This window comes from Dreissena polymorpha, chromosome 3, assembly GCF_020536995.1.
Source record: "Dreissena polymorpha isolate Duluth1 chromosome 3, UMN_Dpol_1.0, whole genome shotgun sequence".
In the NCBI taxonomy this organism is placed as follows: domain Eukaryota; kingdom Metazoa; phylum Mollusca; class Bivalvia; order Myida; family Dreissenidae; genus Dreissena; species Dreissena polymorpha.
In genome coordinates this window covers 116,794,085-116,816,389 of record NC_068357.1, presented here as the reverse complement: position 1 = coordinate 116,816,389, position 22,305 = coordinate 116,794,085, and the positions used below count along the sequence as shown (strand labels likewise).

The following is a 22,305-nucleotide window of genomic DNA, read 5'->3' as shown; positions in this document are numbered from 1 at the left end:
ACTCTGAAAAAATAGGACTAATCCACAAATTCAGCTCTAAGTTTTCACTCGTTAAAATTTGGAGGAAAATAATTAACTAAGATAAAAACTGTTCTGGATGAAAGTTATATATAATTTGGCTCAGGCTTATTTTTGTAAGACCCTATAATTAAATCACTTTGTTATGATAATTTACCTTTAATTAAATTTAAAGTACATGCATATATGTATTAAAAATATCTTTGAATTAAGGGTCGTAGAGAAAATTTGATTAAGGGCTGTATGCAAGTTGAAAATTGTTGTGAAATGCAGTACATTTTTATCCCTGTTTATCAGTAGTGTTTTGTTTTAAGATGTCAATTTGGTGGCTCTTTGTATTCCCCCAGTTAAGGTTCATGTAGAGGCTTCATTTTGAAAAATGTGGGACCCCTAGCATTGAACTCAAATTTGACTAAAGGAAGAGTGCCACATTGAAAATGTATACATATATGCTTTAAAGGATGTTTTTCCTTCAAACTGCTACCAATTTTGTACATCAACGTATCATAACATCCACAAAATCAATCAAAATACAAAGCGATTTTAACACTAAAATAAACATTATTTTCAAAAATCTGAATCATGTTTATTCCACGTATTTCGGCGGAAAATTATATAACTAGTGAATAATATCGACATTGACGAGGGCAAGTTACGCTTAAATAGTAAAAAAAGTTTACATATCTAGAAATATCAAAACTCGAACACATGTCATTTCATCACCATGGGGGAGGCCATTTTTAAATCAATAAAATAGAAAGAAACATGCTAAAAACTCACTCATCGCCTAATTGACATTCCAAACGGTTGACGATGACAAATGCATTGGATTGTAATCTTTCCGTTGATGTTTGCAAACTGCACGATCAGACCTCATAAACACTCAAAAGAATAACTATGTAAGAAGCATTTCACCAATGTTTACAATCGTTGTCGAATCACACGACATATATTATAGTACGCTTACAGACTGATAGAAAGATCGATACGTAACTCTGTTCAATACATCACCGTATACTATTCTATAGATAATATATAATAATACATCGCTTTAACAATCTAAAAGTAGAAATAATTCTTTTAAACGGAGTTTTTAATAACGAAAGTGAAAACAACGGAAGTTGGATGGATAGTCTGTGAGATGCACTTCGGCTCCAGAAAAACAATTCAAATAAACTAAAAAAGACGTGTGGGGGACAATTGTCAGCTGGATAATATTTGTAATAAGGTAAGTGATGATATCTCTACGTGGTCATTTCTATTATTTAGTGCGATCTCTTGCTGATTAATGTTAAAAGTTGTTTTACTAGTTGCCACCCAACTGTCAAAATAAGTATTGTGTTTTCTCAGGTATGTGTATACACATACCCGTTTTTCTCAACACTGCACGTGGTTTCGACCGATTTGTTTTGCACGTTTTTCTACGGATCACAGCGATGGCCACGCTTTCAAAATGGGTAGAAGGAATAGAAATATAAAATCAATCGTTTGCCAATTTCTTTTTATTCCTTTACAATTTTAAATGTCGTCTGCAATCTATTTCAATTTGAGATGGTTTAAAATTTGCAATTTGGTTGAGAGGTAAATAACACAATTGTTAAGCCTTTGAAATAGAATTGTGACTCTTATTATCCACCATACCTGGATTTTTAAAAAGTAGTTACGTTTTAGTTATTTTTAGAACTTTGTTTAGGATATTTATCCAAAAAAGGCAGTTGAATAAAAACTCATTTGTTGTTTTATGACAATAATTTTCTGTGAAATGTTGCTAACTTGACCTTGTATATGTATATAGCTTTGTATTTATTCCACTTAAGGTAGTGCATATCCTTCCTAACTTTAGATTGAGATTTTGTAAATTAGTGTAAAAATATATTGGTTTTAAACCAAAATATGAATAAAGCACACAAATATTGACTGTCAAAAATGTGTTTATGTTATTCTATCCGTCTTTAGCTTTAAAATGATATATAGTTTGACCATATTGTACCACATTCAATGAAGAAAAACCAAAGCGAAGTTTTAATGAATTTTATCCCCCCCATGAACCTTAATTGTAAACAAAAAATGCATGGGTAATATGGGGTAATATGATGCCCCAGCCTGATAAGACACACTCTTGTTCTGAGTGTGAGTCAGAAATTTGAAAATAACAGGGCAGTTTGCAAGACCTGTTGACTGGCTTGAAAATTTGAAATGCAGCTTCAAAGCAATGATTGGACTTTTTTAATTTGAAGTTTTAATAATATGATGAATTAATCTTACTTTGATGAACCTTCTGAAATAATTAAGTAAAATGTGGAAGTCAACATTCAGTGTGTAAACAAGGCTGAAAAGAGTGATTTACTTTGTATTGTTTTTAGCTCACCTAAGCACAATGTGCTCATGGTGAGCTTTTGTGATCGCCTTTTGCCCGTCGTCTGTCGTCCATTGTGCAGCGTCAACATTTGCCTTGTTTACTCTCCAGAAGCCACATTTATTGTCCAATCTTCTTGAAATTTGGTCAGAAGATTGGTCTCAATGATATCATGGATGAGTTCGAAAATGGTTATGTTTGCTTGAAAAACATGGCTGCCAAGGAGCAGGGCATTTTTCCTTATATGGCTATATATGGCTATAGTAAAATCTTGTTAACACTTAAGAGGCCACATTTATTGTCTGATCTTTATGAAACTTGGTCAGAAGATTAATCCCAATAATATCTTGGACGAGTTCGAAAATGATGCCAGTTGGTTGAAAAACATGGCTGCCAGGGGGCGGGGCATTTTTCCATATATGGCTAAAGTAAAACCTGGTAAACACTCTAGAGGCCACATTTATTGTCCAATCTTCATGAAATTTTGTCAGAAGATTTGTCTTATTGATATCTTGGATGAATTCGAAAATGGTTACGTTTGCTTGAAAAACATGGCTGTCAAGGGGCGGGGCAGTTTTCCTTAAATGGCTCTATATGGCTATAGTAAAATCTTGTTAACACTCTAGAGGCCACATTTATAGTCCGATCTTCATGAAACTCGGTCAGAAGATTCATCTTAATAATATCTTGGACGAGTTCAAACATGATGCCGGTTGGTTGAAAAACATGGCCACCACAGGGGCGGGGCATTTTTCTTTATATGGCTATAGTTAAACCTTGTTAACACTCTAGAGGTCACATTTATTTTCCGATCATCATGAAACTTGGTCAGAAGATTTGTCCCAATTATATCTTGGATGGGTTCGAAAATGGTTTTGGTTGCTTTAAAAACATAGCCACCAGGGGGCAGGGCATTTTTCCTTATATGGCAATCTATGTCTATAGTAAAACCTTGTTAACACTCTAGAGGCCACATTTATTGTCCAATCTTCATGAAATTTGGTCAGAAGATTGGTTTCAATGATATCTTAGATGATTCGAAAATAATTTTGTTTGCTTGAAAAACATGGCTTCCAAGGGGCGGGCATTTTTCCTTACATGGGTATAGTTAAATCTTGTTAACACTCTAGAGGCCACATTTACTGTCCGATCTTCATGAAACTTGGTCAGAAGTTTCTTACCAATAATATCTTGGACAAGTTCAAAACTGATGCTGGTTGGTTGAAAAACATGGCTGCCAGGGGGCGGGGCATTTTTCCTTATATGGCTATAGTAAAACCTTGTTAACACTTTAAGAGGCCACATTTATTTTCCGATCTTCATGAAACTTGGTCAGAAGATTTGTCCCAATAATATCTTGTTATCTCAGGTGAGCGACTTTGGGCCTTTCAGGCCCTCTTGTCTTATATTATGCTGTGTTTATTATAGTTATAATGTTTTACAGTAATATCTGTTTTGGCAGGTGGTTGACCTGTAACGTTTAAAAAGAATGCTCAAGCCAGTTTATAATCTTTGCAGTAATTTCACATTATATAAAAGAGATTTAAAGCAGTCAAAGGTGTCTATATCTTATTGAATGTTTTTTGCCATATAATCAAGATTTTTGTCATTAGTGAAATAGAAATCAAGTGTTTATAAGCTCCATGAGAGGTCCAGATAATGTTTTTGTATTCCTTAAATTTAATTAGTGTATGTTTTAGTGAACCAACACGCATAACTGTTGATTTTTGGGTATTTAGTTTTAAGCCAGATATTTCACTAAAGTCTTGTATTGCGTTTATTAAAGCAGTGAATGAGTGATTTGTTCCATCAATGAAGTATGTTGTGTCATCTGCAAAAAATGTTTGTTTTATGACTGACTGTATCTTGAAAAAGATTAAAGGGGAAATGTTGTGTTTGTGATTTTTAAAAGTTTTTTTTTAGCTTTTGTGACCACTTAATGTCCATCAATCCATCAGCAGCTTAAGGAGCTGTATATGTATATACCAGAGTAGTTCATAATACCCCCCCCCCCCCTCGGAATCATTCACATAATTTCTCCTGTAATTTCAGAAGGAAATAAATTCCGCCTGGAAATTTCCATACCAGTCTAATTTACGCCCGGAAATCTTTGTCTCATTAGCATATTCCGCCCCAAATTCCGCCCCGTGTCAGCATGCAAAAATAATTTCGGCCCGGAAATCTTTTCCGCCTCATTAGCATATTTCGCCCAAAATACCGCCCCGTTTCTGCCTCATTTCCGCATGGAAAATATTCTTTCTTGTAGCCACTATATTCCGGGCGGAATCAACAATTTTCCAGGCGGAACTGTCAATAAAATTCCGTCTCAATTCCGGGCGGAACGTTTCGTACAGACACTCTCAATTTTCAGACACGCATGTTTTTAGCCAAAATAATTATTTCTTGTGACTTAGTTTTCGGACATCCAGGGTTTTGTCAAAAAATAATGACTTAATTTTTTGACAGTTTATTTTACAATCCTCATTTACCAGAATTCTGCCCTGTAAGGCGTTTCAGGTTACACTTCGATCATGCGTTTGAAAGAGGCATGAACAAGGCATTTATTGAACAAGTTATCATACTTTAATTGAACAAATTTACAAAGTGTAAAACGAATTAATACATTTTAAATAAAAAAGCACATTTTTTAAACACAAGAATTGCTGATTATTTTATTGTACAAAGTCAATATTGTGTGTGACCACCGTTTGCATTTTACAATGCCACACAACTGATTAACATGGGGTTACGTTATATGGAGATTTTGTCCTGTCAAATGTTTTCTCTTTTTTTTTTGGTAGCTATACAAGGTTACTGCTATGTCTGAAGGATTTTAAATCTTTCACGATTCATGTCTATAAGGGTCATCAATTATGGAAGACATGAAGGTATGAGATCAGTACAAGAACAATAAGATAGACTTAAATGAAACCGATTCATAGAGCTTGGATGCCCCCACATTCCACTTACCGGGTATGCATGTCAAACACAGGCTGTAGACATTTTAGGTAAGTTGTCATAGAATTGGATGAAAATGTATAGCCTGGACTGTAACTGTTTTATAGCAAAATTTTACATTTACCTTCTATATGTGACCATAACCTGTGAGGTAGAGAGACAGGTTTAACATACCTTCTATATGTGACCATAACCTGTGAGGTAGAGAGACAGGTTTTACACAGTTCTCATCAGTGTAATCACTAGATATTAAAATGGCATGATGCATGACAAAGTTACTGTCAAGTCCATATAAGCATTGAAGAAAAGGGGTGAGTGTAACACGCTACTATTTGTCTTTTGATGAATAGCATTTGAGTGAGGTTATTTTAACCCTTTGCATGCTGGGAAATTTGTAGTCTGCTAAAATGTTGTCTGCTGAGTTTCTAAAATAAGCATTTTCTTAGATTTTTTTCAAAGAATACTATCAGAATAGCAAACAGTTTGGATCCTGATGAGACACCACGTTCTGTGGCATCTCATCTGGATCCAAACTGTTTGCAAAGGCCTTTAAAATTCGGTTCCAGCGCTGAAAGGGTTAAAATCAGTCAATGTATGGCCAAGACAGGAATTGTCAAGCTGCCTTTATAATGGCTAGATGGCCTTTAAACACTAAGTGAGACATTTACCTTCACACACAATATATTGCCTATAATTGTGGAGATTTATTCAAAGTTATTTAAAAATTCACAAGAATATGGAAAAGTAATGCCTGAGACATGAAATTGTGCACAGACCTACATATGCGCAGAGCAACTGCTATAAGCTTCCTTCTTCGACATTGGGCATAAACATAACTGAATATCTATTAACAATAACATTAAAATGACACACAAAAGTAAACTGAACTATCATGAATAACAAGAGCATTCAAAGGGGAGTAACTGAGTCAATCCTAAAGTAGATATTAATAAGAGTTTTCTCACATATAACATAAGCTAAATGTATGACTAGTGTGGTTAAAAGGCTTTTCTTTGATATGACCTGGTGACCTATTTTATCAAAAGTGACAGAGATTTAAATGCAGCATAGATCAAGTCAAGATAAAAACTCAGTCCAAGTATTATCAAGATCATGTTATACATGTTTTTTCTAAAGTGGTAACAAGACTTAGTGTTTTCTTAGATTTTAATTGGTGACCTAGTTTTGGACACAAGTGTCCAATAATAAAACTCATCATAGGTATTGTCCTGATAAATATTCTGACCAAGTTTCACTAGCCCATTTATGCTTAGTGACTAGAAAAAAGGCCTTAGGAACAGCGTAGACCCAGATGACACGCAGCGTGATGCAGCGTCTCATCAGGGTCTGGGCTGTTTGCTTAAAGGAATTTCTGTAAGAAATATTCTAAATATAGAAATAAATATACTAGACATCCCTAATTTTGGAAATAAATTGATCCAATTTAGAAGGATGGGAGAGTCCACTAGGCATTAATGGGTTAAGATTGGATTAAAATAGTGGTCTCTAGTGAGATAACAAGCTAAAAGTTGACAATGCACCACACACACACACCCAATACTGCACAACAAAGTGTGGACAGACATAGGGTGTTCACAGTAATTCATTTTACACACTTTATGCTCAGTTGAGCTAAAAAAGCATTGAGGAATTGCAAAAGGTGCTTGACATGTAAGCATTTTGTTTACATCTTTTTCACAAATGTTGATTTGTTCATGCTGTTTATAAGACATTTACCTTCTGATCTTTAGAATGTTTTCCATTTTTATCATTGTTGTTTTTCTCAGTGGAAGGTGTTGCTGTTTCTGAAAATTTCAGTATTTTCCTCAACTCTTCTGTTTTACCTGCAAAATAAGAATATTAATGGAATAAAAACAAGAGATGTGTTTGTCAGAAACACAATGCCCCCTATTGCGCTGCTTTGAAAATTTCAATATATCATTTGGCAGGACGAGGTTTAGAAATTATCTCCCTTTTAAAGCTCATTTCTGCCCTTTGATTGTATTTTTTGACTTTTGACCTTGAAGGATGACCTTGACCTTTCACCACTCAAAATGTGCAGCTTCATGAGATGCACATGCATGCCAAATATCAAGTTGCTATCTTCAATATTGCAAAAGTTATGGGCAACGTTAAAGTTTTCGGACGGACGGACATACTTACTGATTGACTGACTGACTGACGGTCAGTTCAACTGCTATATGCCACCCTACCGTGGGCATAAAAACTTTTCAGTCACTGTTTGTCAATTCAAGATGTATGTTAATGGTTATAATAGTAAAGAAGAAACTCTGGTACTTAATTTTTTACTTTATTGTGAAACCTAAACTTAAAGAAGTAGTTTTAAAATATTACAGGTAAAATCATCTTTTCTAAGAAAGTTTTTCATTTATTCTCAAAATAAATAACACAAAACTTCAAACAACACCAAACTGCAAAATATGCAAGCAGTGGAAGAAATTTGGAAAATGCAGTGTTTTCCGCAAATGACAGCACTACTCATATAGAAACTAGGAATGTGTCACTGATGCCCCCACAACACATCTTTGGACGACAAATCCACTATACAACAGTTAACAAATAGACAAGGAGGCATAATTCAAAATGGTTGCAGGTAAAACTATTTTATTTATTATCATATTGAGGTTATTAAAATGTGAAAGTTTTAGCAAGATTCACAAAGAAGTTAAAGGGGAGTCAACGAAAATGTTTAGATTTCATATTTGATACTGGAAAAAACAACAACAAAGGGCCATAAGTCTGCCAAAACTAGTTGCAGCCAATATTTGCCTTTTTACAATCATAAACATAATTAGGTTATTCAACTGTGAATGTTTTAATCAATCTGAATACAAAAAGAAATGTTGAAAACACAAAATTAAGGGTCTATAATATCGTATAGTGGAAAAACAAATAAAGGGCCATTACTTTGCATAATCTCAATTGAGTCAAAATACCTTCTTTACAATCTTCTACACAAAAGATCAAATCATTCAAATGTGAAAGATGGAGGGAAATCCACCCATTTGTTCAAGAAACCTTAAAAACACAGGCTTTGAGAGGTACATAGGATTGGAAGGACAAGTGTGACGCTTACCGCCTACCATTTCATCGGGGAAGAAAAAAACAAATGTATGCTCTTCAAGCTCTAAGTTTAAAGTAATGACTTTTATAATAAGCTTGGTTTTCAGATTACCGGTACAATTTTTTAAATAATTTTTAAAGATAAATTACCAATTTTGACCAAATCAAGGGTCATATTTGTGCAGTCTTGGGGGTGATTTTGCAGTCTTGGGGGTGATTTGGATGTCATTATACTTCGCAGAAATTAATCCAGCAATCGTAAAAGATTGTTTGTTGATAAAAACAACAACAGTTTAAAGCATGAAGAATTCTAATTTATGATGATTAGAAAACACCATAATACCAATATATAAACTGGGACAGTTTGGTTGATCAGTAAACTTATGCAAGAGAAGGATCAACATACTGAACAGCACATAAGCTGACCAATATACTACGTCATGCTGATGGGGGGCCGGGGATAATAATATGTAGTTGGCACTATAGTCTAACTTAAGTTGAAGTTTTCAAAATAATAATCATAATTAATAATTATTCTAATTCGACTGTTTTAAAAATGCCATTACCATGAATAATATATCCTTTGAAGCTCTTGACAAATGTTTTTATAAGTTTTGAAACAAAAAAACATTTGTCGAATTTTATCATTTAACTTATATTCAACAATGAGCAACAAAAAAACCCACAAGACATCTTGATGGAAGGAGGAGGGGGGGGGGGGGGGGGGGGGGGAATAGGAGCATAACTTCATGTAGAGCAATACATAAGATGAAGTTATTTTAAAAACAACAACAACTAAATTATTGTTGAAGTGTTTTTAAAATGCCATGCACATGAATAAAATGTATCCATAAGCTTTTCACAAATGCCTTTAAGATTTGAAACAAGAAACATTTGATTTTTAAAATTTGATAATGGAACTAAAATTTAAACTCAAGACTTGCAGCACCTGCTTTGTACATTTGGTCCAGTTCAATCCAATGGGTTCGGTTGTTGAGTACACCAGAGTGTAGCGGCTTTAAGCCTGGTTGTACTGAGGCAAGCATCTGTGCACACAAGACAAACATCACAATATCTATAGTTCACAATAGACACTAGTGAAACAGTAAAAGTATGTGAGTAAACAATGGTAAGGCAAAGTATATATACCGGTAAGTGATCCAGTACACACATATATACAAGCAAACATGGCAAAATAGATATGGTGAACATGCATCATTTCGATGCCCTCAGAATAAGAGCCTTTTGTTTGAGGACAAACCACTTCAACATTCAGCTTCTATTGATATTAAAGGGCATAATTTTAGCTGTAAAAGTATCTTGACACTTTCCCACTCATGGCCAAAGTGGGAATGGCTATGTGCAAACAGCATAAAACCAGAACAGCCTACGAGTAGCTTGGGGTCTGTTCAAGTTTTATGCTGTATGCTGCTCATCAGTATTTAAGGTTTGTAGATGAAGCCTTAAAAACTTGAATCTAGTAAGAGAGGGCTTAAATGAAATGTAACTTTCTAAAGGAATCCAAATGCATCAAAAAACGTTTCTAAGTGGGAAAAGTTTTAAGGAGCATTTCAACATGTTTGATAGCAAAAATCATGCATTCAGTTATTCATACAAAAGGCATAGAGATGAGCAATAAGGTGTGTTAAAATGACAAATTGCTTGCATTTAAATGAGAAGATATCTATTTGATCTGCATGGAACAGTGAATATGACGTGAGAAAATGAGTGGTAAAATATAAAAATATCACGTACACAATGCAATATGAGTTAATTGGGCAAACTTTAGGTACATAACATGACTATCTTTACATCCAATACATAACATTGTACAATTTAGAGTCCACAACACCCTTGCAGGAAACACTGCATTTCCACAGGGACACAACATCCGGTGCAAAATAAGCTTACAAGAATGTCAAAGGCTACAAGGGTCACATCTAATCCAATGATAAACTTATGAACCGTCTGGTTCAGTGCTGCTGTGACTGCCCCGTGACGAAGTGAGCTCATTCCAGTTTTTACGATTCTGGAGACAGCCCTCATACATAGGACCCAAGGACGGCCAAACTCCAGAAAACATCTTCATGGTGCAAGGAAAGTTAAAAGAATGAGAGAAAATGCTTAGAAGCACTTTTTCATTAAAAGTTTAGTGGAACTTTCCATAATTATTCTTAATAATATAAACATTAAAGAGAAACCAATACATGCTACATACATAATGAAGACATTTTTTTTACACTTAATGAATTTTGAATAAGAATATAAGTAATAATTGTCAAATGAATGTCGCTGAATGTCGTTTAAGCACTATTTTATGCCAAAACTGTCTTTGGGGTGTATTGGATATGGTGTTTGCCTAGCAACCGGGAGGTAACCAGCTCAATCCCACTATGGGATCGTTCTTTAAATCTCCCCCAAAGACACCAAGTGCTAGTTCTAAGCCTGGGAAACCGGCTCAACCGCCTTTCGATAACTTTGAGACTTTTGATGCAATCCAGTTGAAATAAATAGGTTAAAACTAAACTAAAACTGTCTTCAGTTAGGTATAATCAGCAAACAGCACCTAACATGTCATAATTTATGCCTATCAAAGGTATGCTAAATAGTGCTAAAGCAACAAACAGTCATGTTTTAAATCAAAATGTTGATTTTAGTATGAATCCCCTGCCAACTTTGCTATGTTCATGCTTACCTCGTACACTGGGGTGCAGATTGCATCTATGAAGCCGACCTGCATCTTAGGAAGCTCATCCTTCTTGTCTCTGTCCATCATTGCCTAATCAACATACACATTTATACAAATACACATGCAGTTAATTAACCCTTTCCCACTCAGATGAAAAGTGAATATTGCTAAATATGCAAACAGCATAAAACCTGAATAGCCTGCAAGTAACTCGCAGGCTGTTCAGGTCTTATGCTGTTCGCTGCTTATCAGTATTTAAGGGTTGGAAGTGAAGCCTTTAAAAATTGAATCTAGTTAGAAAGGACTTAACTTTAACTTCCTGACTACAAATGCATCAAAATAAGTAACTTAGTTGTTTAGGGTTAAAAGAGCTGATAGTAGAAGTCTATAATCACATGGCTGGTAATAACTGGCATCACCTCTTATTACATGTGCATTAACAAACAAGCATTAATCTACTTTCGAGTCGGCACTACGGACCGTAAGATTAAACAAGAGATGTGTTTGTCAGAAACACAATGCCCCCTATTGTGCCGCTTTGAAATAAAATTTCAATATATCATTTGGCAGGTTTAGAAATTATCTCCCTTTTAAAGCTTGTTACTTCCTTTTGATTGTATTTTTTTTACTTTTGACCTTGAAGAATGACCTTGACCTTTCACTACTCAAAATGTGCAGCTTCATGAGAAACACATGCATGCCAAATATCAAGTTTTATTTTATGCTTTCCGGTGGTTTATAGAGAAATATCAGTGAATTAAAACTGATAATTTCACTGTTTTAAACAATGAAAATTATGTTTATATTAAACGACGTCATTTTTTGAAGAAATGACGTCATTTTCCCAACGAAATTCTTTAGTTAAACTCTTTAACAATGTATATAAACTGTGAAAAAAAGCATAAAATAAAAAGAAAATTTGTTGGGTTCGGTGGATTATTGATTTTAATTCACTCGTGATCATATAAAATAAATATTTTCACTCGTGGCTGCGCCACTCATAAAAATATAATTTTCTATGATCACTCGTGAATTAAAATCGATAATCCACCGAATCCAACAAATATCCTCTATGGTATCTTCAATATCCAAAAAGTTATTGCAAAAGTTTAACCAAGGTTAAAGTTTGAGACAGACAGACAGACAGACAGACAGACAGACAGACAGACAGACAGACAGACAGACAGACAGACAGACAGACAGACAGACAGACAGACAGACAGACAGACAGACAGACAGACCGACCGACCGACCGACCGACCGACCGACCGACAGACCCACCGACCGACCGACAGACAGACAGACATACAGACAGAAAACAATAAGCCCCCGATCTTTCAATCAGGGGGCATAAAAGAAGCAGAGAATTGTTTAAGGTATGTAGGTTTTATATGTTTATTCAAAATATTTAAAATTCGTTAAAAAGTCCAGCAATTTAATGCCATTCAGCAGTGATTAATTCAGCCACAAATGTAATGACCAAAGAAATCAAAATCCATTTGGAAACATCAGGACCAATATTAATTGTGAAAGGGTGGAGTTTTAAAAATAAAATGTTTTTTGCAATAGAGACAAGCAAATGTCCATCCATGAAATCCCTAACAACAGCAAACTAGTGCTTTCAACGTGTATTAGTTGTTGCATTCACACAAAAATTGGCCTTTTGCTGATAAGTAATAGATGTTTTTGATTTTTCCAAAACAGATGGCGCAAATACCAAAGAGTTGGCAGGAAGAACAGGAGGTGGTACCAATTCATGAAAATGACGCGACATTCGTACCACAATAATATCATCACATGACTTAGGTTTGATTTAACCCTTTGCATGCTGGGAAATTTGTAGTCTGCTAAAATATTGTCTGCTTAATTTCTAAATTAGCATTTTCTTCATTTTTATTTCAAAGAATACTATCAGAATAGCAAACAGTTTGGATCCTGATGAGACGCCACGTTCTGCGGCGTCTCATGTGGATCCAAACTGTTTGCAAAGGCCTTCAAAATTCTGTTCCCGCACTGAAAGGGTTGACAGTTTTCAAGATATTCCCTTGACAAGAAATACTACAACCTAACAGACAACATTAAACCAACATATCCCCAAAACTTTGGGGTGTAAAAAGCCAGCTGATCTTATTGTATTATATGTAACATAATAATTACACTATACATTCTGTTGGAGTAGAATTCATCTGATATATTGTTAACTTCAGACAGAAGTGTTGAAGTTACCTCCGACTGCAAGTGAATAATAAAAGCACACACAATAAATATGCTGATTTTATTATACCTCATGAGACTTTCCAATGCTAAATTTCCATGTAACCTGCAATTGTGTATGCCAATACTTTGGAGCATAATATACCCTGATTCAGCTGTACCAATGATCATTATAAAAGGAAATTTGATCATGAATTTAACTGACCTGACATTGATGGAGATGGTGTGGAGTTATATAGCAGTTAACAAAATAAATTTCTATGATCAGTATATCTCACAAGATCAGCATTTATTCACACTAAGAGTTAGTACATATGTTACAAGACATGTTTGTGCGAGGATCACCTACAATGGGAGTTTCCCCGAGCTGCGTTTTCTCCACATCGCCCTGTTCAAAGAATTCGTTGGCCACCAGCTGTGCCACCTCCCTCTGTATCTCCCAGGGTTTGGTAATGGCCGCCACATCACAGGCTGTCATCATCATGGCTCTGAATACAGAGTGCATTGTGTGCATTGTCAGGCCAGATATAGAAATTTGAAGATCGACCAGGCAAGTCCTTAATAAAAGCTGCGCCATGAGCGCATGATACGCCCGTCGTTCGCCAATGAAGTAGTAAGGTAATAAATAACCCTTTGAATCATTTTTTTACTTCAGTTTATTTGTATTTGAATACATGGTTTATTTTATTAGTACATGAGCATGGAAATCACGAAATTTTGACGAACAAAGTCCCATAACTCTGGAACGACAATTCAGAATTGCGTCAAAAACGAAAGGGGATCAGGGTTTATCAATATTAAGATTGTGTTGAAATTTGAAAAAAATCCATCGAAGGATATTTGAGCTACAGTAGGACATTCAATGAAATCACGAAATTTTGACGAACAAAGTCCCATAACTCTGGAACGACAATTCAGAATTCCGTCAAAAACGAAAGGGGATCAGGGTTTATCAATATTAAGATTGTGTTAAAATTTGAAGAAAATCTGTCAAAGGATATTTGACGTAGCGTACGACATTAACAGACGGACGGACGGACGGACGGACGGACGGACAGACGGACGCGGGGTATACCATAATACGTCCCGTCATAGACGGGCGTATAAAAAATCCATCGGGGGATATTTGAGCTACGGTAGGATACATGAACAACAATAACATTTAAGGTCACAGTGACCTTGACCTTAGCATGAATGACCTTGAAATGACCAGTGGTCATCTAAGTGTGCTTGCAAACCTTCATGTCAAGTTTGAAGACTCTATGTCCAAGCATACCAAAGTTATAACAATTTTAACATTTTAACATTTAAGGTCACAGTGACCTTGACCTTCAAATGAATGACATTGAAATGACCAGTGGTCATCTTCTAGTACTGGCCAATCTTTATTTCAAGTTTGAAGACTCTAGGTACAAGCATACCAAAGTTATAACATGAAATAAGAACTTTAACATTTTTACATTCAAGGTCACAGTGACCTTGACCTTCAAATGAATGACCTTGAAATGTCCAGGGGTTACTTACTAGTTCTGGCCAACCTTCATGTCAAGTTTCAAGACTCTAGGTCCAAGCATACCAAAGTTATAACAACTTTAACATTTTTACATTCAAGGTCACAGTGACCTTGACCTTCAAATGAATGACCTTGAAATGTCCAGTGGTTACTTACTAGTTCTGGCCAACCTTCATGTCAAGTTTCAAGACTCTAGGTCCAAGCATATCAAAGTTATAACAACTTTAACATTTTTATATAGCTACAGTAGGACATTCAATGAAATCACGAAATTTTGACGAACAAAGTCCCATAACTCTGGAACGACAATTCAGAATTCCGTCAAAAACGAAAGGGGATCAGGGTTTATCAATATTAAGATTGTGTTAAAATTTGAAGAAAATCTGTCAAAGGATATTTGACGTAGCGTACGACATTAACAGACGGACGGACGGACGGACGGACGCGGGGTATACCATAATACGTCCCGTCATAGACGGGCGTATAAAAATTTACTGTAAACTAAAAATATCTTACACTTAGCTTGTGTATGTTACCGAGAATCTGAGTAAGCCAGGTGAAAAATTGACTAGTGCAAGGCCTTCAGACTAGTGGTATTTTAACAATTATAGATCAAACACGTATGTAACATTATGTCAGTTCAAATATGACAAGCTTATGCTGCTATTTCTACCATAAAACAGCAAACAATAATTTACAGTTTTGGAACTGAATTTGTTTTAGTTGATAATAAGCAGTTCACCATTTTTGCTTATTTGTGACAGAAAACTCATGGTAACTGCCAAGTTAGAATTGTTCATTTTATCACTTCTTGCGGCTGAAAAAACTAATATAATATGAATGCATGAAAACCAAATCTCAGCTGTTTATTGGATATTATAGATACTCTTTAATTCAGTGCCACATATCTCTACAATTTCCTGGATTTCCACAGATTTGTTAACATTCATCAACATCAGAATTACATTACATCGCCTGGATATTTACAGCTGCACTCTTGAGAATTGATATTCTATTCTACCCCACGCACAAAAAAGTCCTCTCACAATTGCTATGCATTCTAGCACTAATTGATTTCAGAAACAGTGACCTACTTGAGCAGATTTCTATCCTCTGTGGACTTGAAATCTGTCCTTCCACTTTCTATGAGTTTCTTGAATTCACTACGTTTTCTGAAATGACAAATTACTTGGAATTATTCTAGAGTTTTGCATTAGGACATAGCAATACATTAATGATGCCTTAAAAGGAATAGAATAAGTGTTTTATTCTCAGCGGTTGTTTATGTGCAAATTAAAAGAAGAAGTTGTATTTGCATTTTAGTGAAGATTTAAATTTACAAGGAAATTAAGAAAATTAGAGAAGTAATTGAAGATGACAATTTAAACACCCACAAGTGCTGATTACAAGCAGGTGCAGTACTTGAGTATAAGTAAAATTAATCTCAAAACTTGTTTGCTCACTTCTTCACATTGATCACTCATAAAACAACAAGAGATGTGTTTGTCAGAAACACAATGCCCGGGCTACTGCGCCATTTTTAAGCCATATATTTGACCTTCGCAGAAAAACTTTTTGGTGTACAGAGATATCTTGCATAAGTTCAGCTTGTCACAGCAGTGAGGAATACCCTAAATGTTGCATGCCATAAATAAGTAAAAAGTTGTAAAAATTAAACATGTGACCACTGGGGCTTGGGCAGTTTGACCCCTCGAGCAGAATTTGAACACATTTTGAAAAACATCAAATTCACATTTTTTGAAATTTAAAATAATTAAACTTTGCATCTTTTGGGTTAAGCTGAAAAGATTTAATAAAATTATTTGCTTTTTATGTCTATTTGACCTTCTGAGTTGGCCTGTTTTGACCCCATGATTTCATTGAACTTAGAAGAGAACCACCATACAAATTGTAACAAGCGTGGACCTTGTGATTTCAGAGCTGTACATTTTTAAAGCTTCGGTCAACTACCGATGGCTTGAAGTTGTGGGCCACAGAAAAATAGGGCATAACTTTTATACTCTTTTATTGGAGAACTGTGCTTTAGGGCATCGTCATTTCATTAGGAAACAAGAGCAGTGTTTGTGAAACACAATGCCTTCTACTGCGCTTTGTAGTCATATATTTGACCTTTGACCTTGAAGGATGACCTTGACCTTTCACCACTCAAAATGTGCAGCTCCATGAGATACACATACATGCCAAATATCAAGTTGCTATCTTCAATATAGTAACAGTTATGACCAAGCTTAAAGTTTTGGGACAGACACACACAATGACAGACAGACAGACAGGCCAAAAACAATATACCCCCAATCATTTGATCTGGGTGAATAAAAATTGTGCAAGTTTGCCTGCATGACAAACAGGGACACACTGACAGATGTCCATGTGAACCTCAAATACTTTGCAAATAGGTTTGTATATAGGGGAAGTAACTATGTACTAAGATCTGTACTCATCATGATGCACCTAATTACCTAAAGTCAGGCATGAGATCAGAATAAATATTTATGCAACTTACCTAAAGTACAAGGCTAGATCTGTGGACAGTATACAGAACTCCAACATCTTGATGACTTTTCTGTATTCTTCTGGACTTAAGGATTGGAATATGTTGTTGCCCTATATTATTTCCATCAAGAAAATTAAGTTACAAAAGAAAGGTGAATTATGAGAATATGATGTTGGTTGACTTCTGAAGATTATCAAATTTAAAAAAGAAGTGTTGATTGAAAGAATATCAATATTTTCCATGATAATGTTTCTTGTCAATGTATGCGTTTACGCCATAAGGAAATGCGAGCACAACTTTTTATACACATCTATTATTTTGAATTGTTACCTCACTGTTGAGAATCATGATGCAGTGGTCAAAGTGATGATGCTCCATGACTGAGGTGCTGTAGAGCATTGCCAGGGGCGAAACCACCCTAGAATGTACACAACAAGACAAGCATTGATGACTGAGGTACTGTAGAGCATGGCCAGGGGTGAAACCACCCTAGAATGTACACAACAAGACAAGCATTGATGACTGAGGTACTGTAGAGCATTGCCAGGGGCGAAACCACCCTAGAATGTACACAACAAGACAAGCATTGATGACTGAGGTGCTGTAGAGCATTGCCAGGGGCGAAACCACCCTAGAATGTACACAACAAGACAAGCATTGATGACTGAGGTACTGTAGAGCATGGCAAGGGGTGAAACCACCCTAGAATGTACACAACAAGACAAGCATTGCCAGGGGCGAAACCACCCTAGAATGTACACAACAAGACAAGCATTGTGAACAAGACTCATACCCTTATAATAGACAAATGCTTTATACAGCATGGCCACATTTGTATAAGGACATACTGTAAAATATTATTTGAATTTATTTCATTCTATTAATCATTAAAAAGATCAATCATAATTACAATTTTTTTGAATTAGTCCACATAATATAGAAGTTCTTGAAAACAGATTGGATCATTACAGGCAAATCACAGCCACACAGGTTTCATCCCTTATGAAGCCACGGTGTCATAAACAGATGCTTTGTGCAAAGAAATGGAAATCCAATACCCCATTTTAAGGATTATTGGGCTGATAATATCTTTTGATAATTGATAAAAGGAAATCAATACTACAAAGCAAGTACATACATTAAAAGTGAGGCACACATTCTCACTGATTATGACTTGCTTATAAAGATCTGAATATTGTCAATTTTCCCATGATGTTGAATAAATGTGGCAGGTCTTTTCCAGGATTAATAATGGGTGTGTGGGCAACATTTAACATTCACATGCAAAATTACCCAAAATATTTGTTTCAGGAAACTTTAATTAATTACTTTAAATTGAGAGATAAAAACAAAAAATTAACAAATGCTCAAATTAAGATTAAATTAAAGATTAAACTTATATCATGTACATTTAAGCAATTGGACTTAAAAAAAGGTGGTGCTTTTCTTGCATAAACTTAACACAGCCAGGCACATTATGGCCAGTAAACCTTGTAATATAAATAATTAAATAAACCTAAACAAACAACAGTAATCAACTTCAATTATTGGAAAAATGCTAAAAGAAAACATTTTTGTGACTGTTTTGAAAATATATTTATATAACAGCAAAGCCATTTTTCAATCAATAACAAATCAAATTGCCATATTGAGAATGTCCCAGAGCAATATATGGTTTGTAACTTCTCAGACTGGGTTTTATGTTGCCAACATGACACAATGACTGTCTGCAGAACTGACATGTTTTCCAGCGGGAGAGATATGTCAACTGACAGCATTTCATTCAAGCATAAATAAATATGGTATCGGAATGGGGTTGCATAAAACAAACTTGCATATTTGAATACAAATCTGTTTCATTTTAAAATATGAAAGGAAATTTGAACAAACAGCACAAGTGCTATAAATCATTATGTCAAAATCGAGTAAGGACAATTGTGCTGAAGTGATTAATGTAAAACAGTAAAACAACTGAAATTCATGTACATAAATGCACATACAAAGATCAATTTGTATATTTTCTTACCATTAAAATGGTGAGTGATATTGAAAAAGTGAGTGTGACCAAATAGTATTTTTTGTAAGATGCAAAATTATCATGATAAGGACGAGTTTTCATTGATAGCTGAGGTTGAATTCATAGTTGAAATCAAAAGAAAAATTCTTTGTTCAGAAGTTTTTCAATTTGTGGTATGTAATATCTAAAGGTACCCCCTCAAAGATCTGACTTGCTAAATACATCAAATGTTACAATAACCAGAGCTTTCTCACAAACCACACTAATACCACACACCACTTTCTCACATACCTCACTTATACCATACACCACTTTCTCACATACCTCACTTATACCATATACCACTTTCTCACATACCTCACTTATACCACACATCACTTTCTCACAAACCTCACTTATATCATATACCACTTTCTCACATACCTCACTTATACCACACACCACTTTCTCACATACCTCACTTATACCACACACCACTTTCTCACATACCTCACTTATACCATATACCACTTTCTCACATACCTCACTTATACCACACACCACTTTCTTCTTATATACCTCACTTATACCATATACCACTTTCTCACATACCTCACTTATACCACACATCACTTTCTCACATACCTCACTTATACCACACACCACTTTCTCACAAACCTCACTTATACCACACACCACTTTCTCACATACCTCATTTATACCACACAACACTTTCTCACATACCTCATTTATACCACACATAACTTTCTCACATACCTCACTTATACCACACACCACACTTATACCACACCCCACTTTCTCACAAACACACTAATACCACACAACTTTCTCACATACCTCACTTATACCACACACCACTTTCTCACATACCTCACTTATACCACACCCCACTTTCTCACAAACCTCACAAATACCACACACCACTTTCTCACATACCTCACTAATACCACACATCACTTTCTCACATACATCACTAATACCACACACCACTTTCTCACACACCACACTTATACCACACATCACTTTCTCACATACCTCACTTATACCACACAACACTTTCTCACATACCTCACTAATACCACAAACCACTTTCTCACATACCTCACTTATACCACACAACACTTTCTCACATACCTCACTTATACCACACACCACTTTCTCACAAACTTCACTAATGCCACACACCACTTTCTCACATACCTCATTTATACCACACAACACTTTCTCACATACCTCACTTATTCCACACACCACTTTCTCACATACCTCACTAATACCACAAACCATTTTGTCAGCTAATAATATTCTATGGAAAATACCCCAGGAATGTGTGAACCACTGGAGATGCGAAACAGTGTTCCAATTCCACATTAATAGATCATAGTGACAACATATTTGACGGCTCAATCTAATCACCTTTGCAATTTGAAAGTAGTTTTCTCCATCAAGCTTTTAACAGCTTTTACAGACTGTCTAACTGACAAAGCAACCCATCAACATAAAACCAGTCTGCAAAACTTACTTTTTCTTCAAGTTGGCTATGAAACTTTCAATATGCCACAGTCTGGTTGCAATTTTTTATAGTCAATTTTTAAAATTATTTTACAGAGACATTATCATGACAGGACAAAACCAGTCTGTATATATGTTTTGCAATAATGGGTATAATTGTAAACAAATAAGTAGTGTTCAGACTTTAATTTCATTCTTAGTATCATGCCTATTTGTATGTGTTTTGAAAGTTCTACAGAGTATTTTGTTATCTTATTTGAATTGAATTTAGCAAGTCATAATTATCATTTCATCATCTGTCAACAAGTCAGTCTCAAGAACTACATAATAATCCATTCGAATTTGAAAACCGCAGACTTTACACATCTAAAGCAGATAAATTCAAATAGAAAAATACACTGTAGTTCGTTAAATTGTGGTTTGCGGTATCCACAGAGCGCAATATATTCCTATCCTTATATTACTTGTCAGGTCATTCATGCATATATATGTATGAATTAGCATAGTTTGATGATCTCAAAACATGTTATTTACTTACCTTTTTGCATCATGTTATATCCATATGTTATACATTGGTATAAAAAACAAACATTATTCAACGTAGATTCTAAGTATTTTCAAACAAGTGTTATTAAATTTGTAACCAAAAAAGCATTGCTGGGTTTTATTGTTCATGTAAATGTTACAAAATGAAGTAATCAATAAACATTTCCCATGTATTTCGACAGGGATCTATGCTGTTAGTATAGGTCCCTGATTTCCAGTAAATCCTTTGTGGTGATTAAAAGCATGCAAAATTAGACTTCATGTACAACATCACGTCATTCTTGCTCGAGGAAAGCATGGGCTTTAAAGGGGCCTTTTTCACAGATTTTGGCATGTATTGAAGTTTGTCATTAAATGCTTTAGATTGATAAATGTAAACTTTGGATCTAAAAAGCTCCAGTAAAATACAATAATACAATTAAACAAGAAACCGTCGGGGAAGGGTGATGCTCCCCAAAGTTTTTTTTGTCACAATATTGCACTATATATTCAGATAAAAGGAAACGTCTTGACGGGCATAACTTTGGACAAAATAATACGATGGATGGTTTAGCAACTTAAAAATGTCAAAGGGCCATAACTCTCTAAATAAATAATTTAACCAGAACCCACAAATAACATGCGCATCTCCTCAAGGTAGTTAAGCTTCCCATAAAGCTTCATTGTATTCCAGTCAGTAGTTGGGGAGAAATAGCCCGGACAAGAATTGCACTATATGTACAGTTTATAGAAAATTTCAAAGGGCCATAACTCTGTGAAAAATCATCCGACCAGAACCGGCTGATAATATGCACATCTCCTCCTGGTAGTGAAGCTTCCCATAAAGTTTCATTGAATTCCTGTAATAAGTTGCTGAGAAATAGCTCGGACAAGAATTGCACTA

General features: G+C 35.2%; 2 protein-coding genes across 6 annotated transcripts in view; both read right to left on the bottom strand.

The window, feature by feature from the left end:
* Window positions 1-22,305, bottom strand: part of LOC127871152 (cGMP-specific 3',5'-cyclic phosphodiesterase-like) — an 88,865-nt gene that overhangs the window by 4,778 nt on the left and 61,782 nt on the right. For all 5 annotated transcript variants that reach the window (XM_052413878.1, XM_052413879.1, XM_052413876.1 and 2 more), the window contains 7 exons: window positions 17,678-17,765; window positions 17,357-17,457; window positions 15,927-16,004; window positions 13,669-13,807; window positions 11,112-11,195; window positions 9,366-9,462; window positions 7,070-7,176 (listed from right to left, as the gene is read on the bottom strand). In XM_052413878.1, the coding sequence (XP_052269838.1) occupies window positions 7,070-7,176; window positions 9,366-9,462; window positions 11,112-11,195; window positions 13,669-13,807; window positions 15,927-16,004; window positions 17,357-17,457; window positions 17,678-17,765 (694 nt within the window). The remainder of the gene's footprint in view (window positions 1-7,069; window positions 7,177-9,365; window positions 9,463-11,111; window positions 11,196-13,668; window positions 13,808-15,926; window positions 16,005-17,356; window positions 17,458-17,677; window positions 17,766-22,305) is intronic.
* Window positions 19,395-21,100, bottom strand: LOC127871153 (keratin-associated protein 10-4-like). Its single transcript, XM_052413882.1, has 3 exons — window positions 20,268-21,100; window positions 20,202-20,234; window positions 19,395-20,087 (listed from the first exon to the last, which is right to left on the bottom strand). Exons 1-3 carry the CDS (start codon window positions 20,733-20,735, stop codon window positions 19,563-19,565), a joined length of 1,026 nt encoding a protein of 341 aa, XP_052269842.1. The 5' UTR covers window positions 20,736-21,100; the 3' UTR covers window positions 19,395-19,562.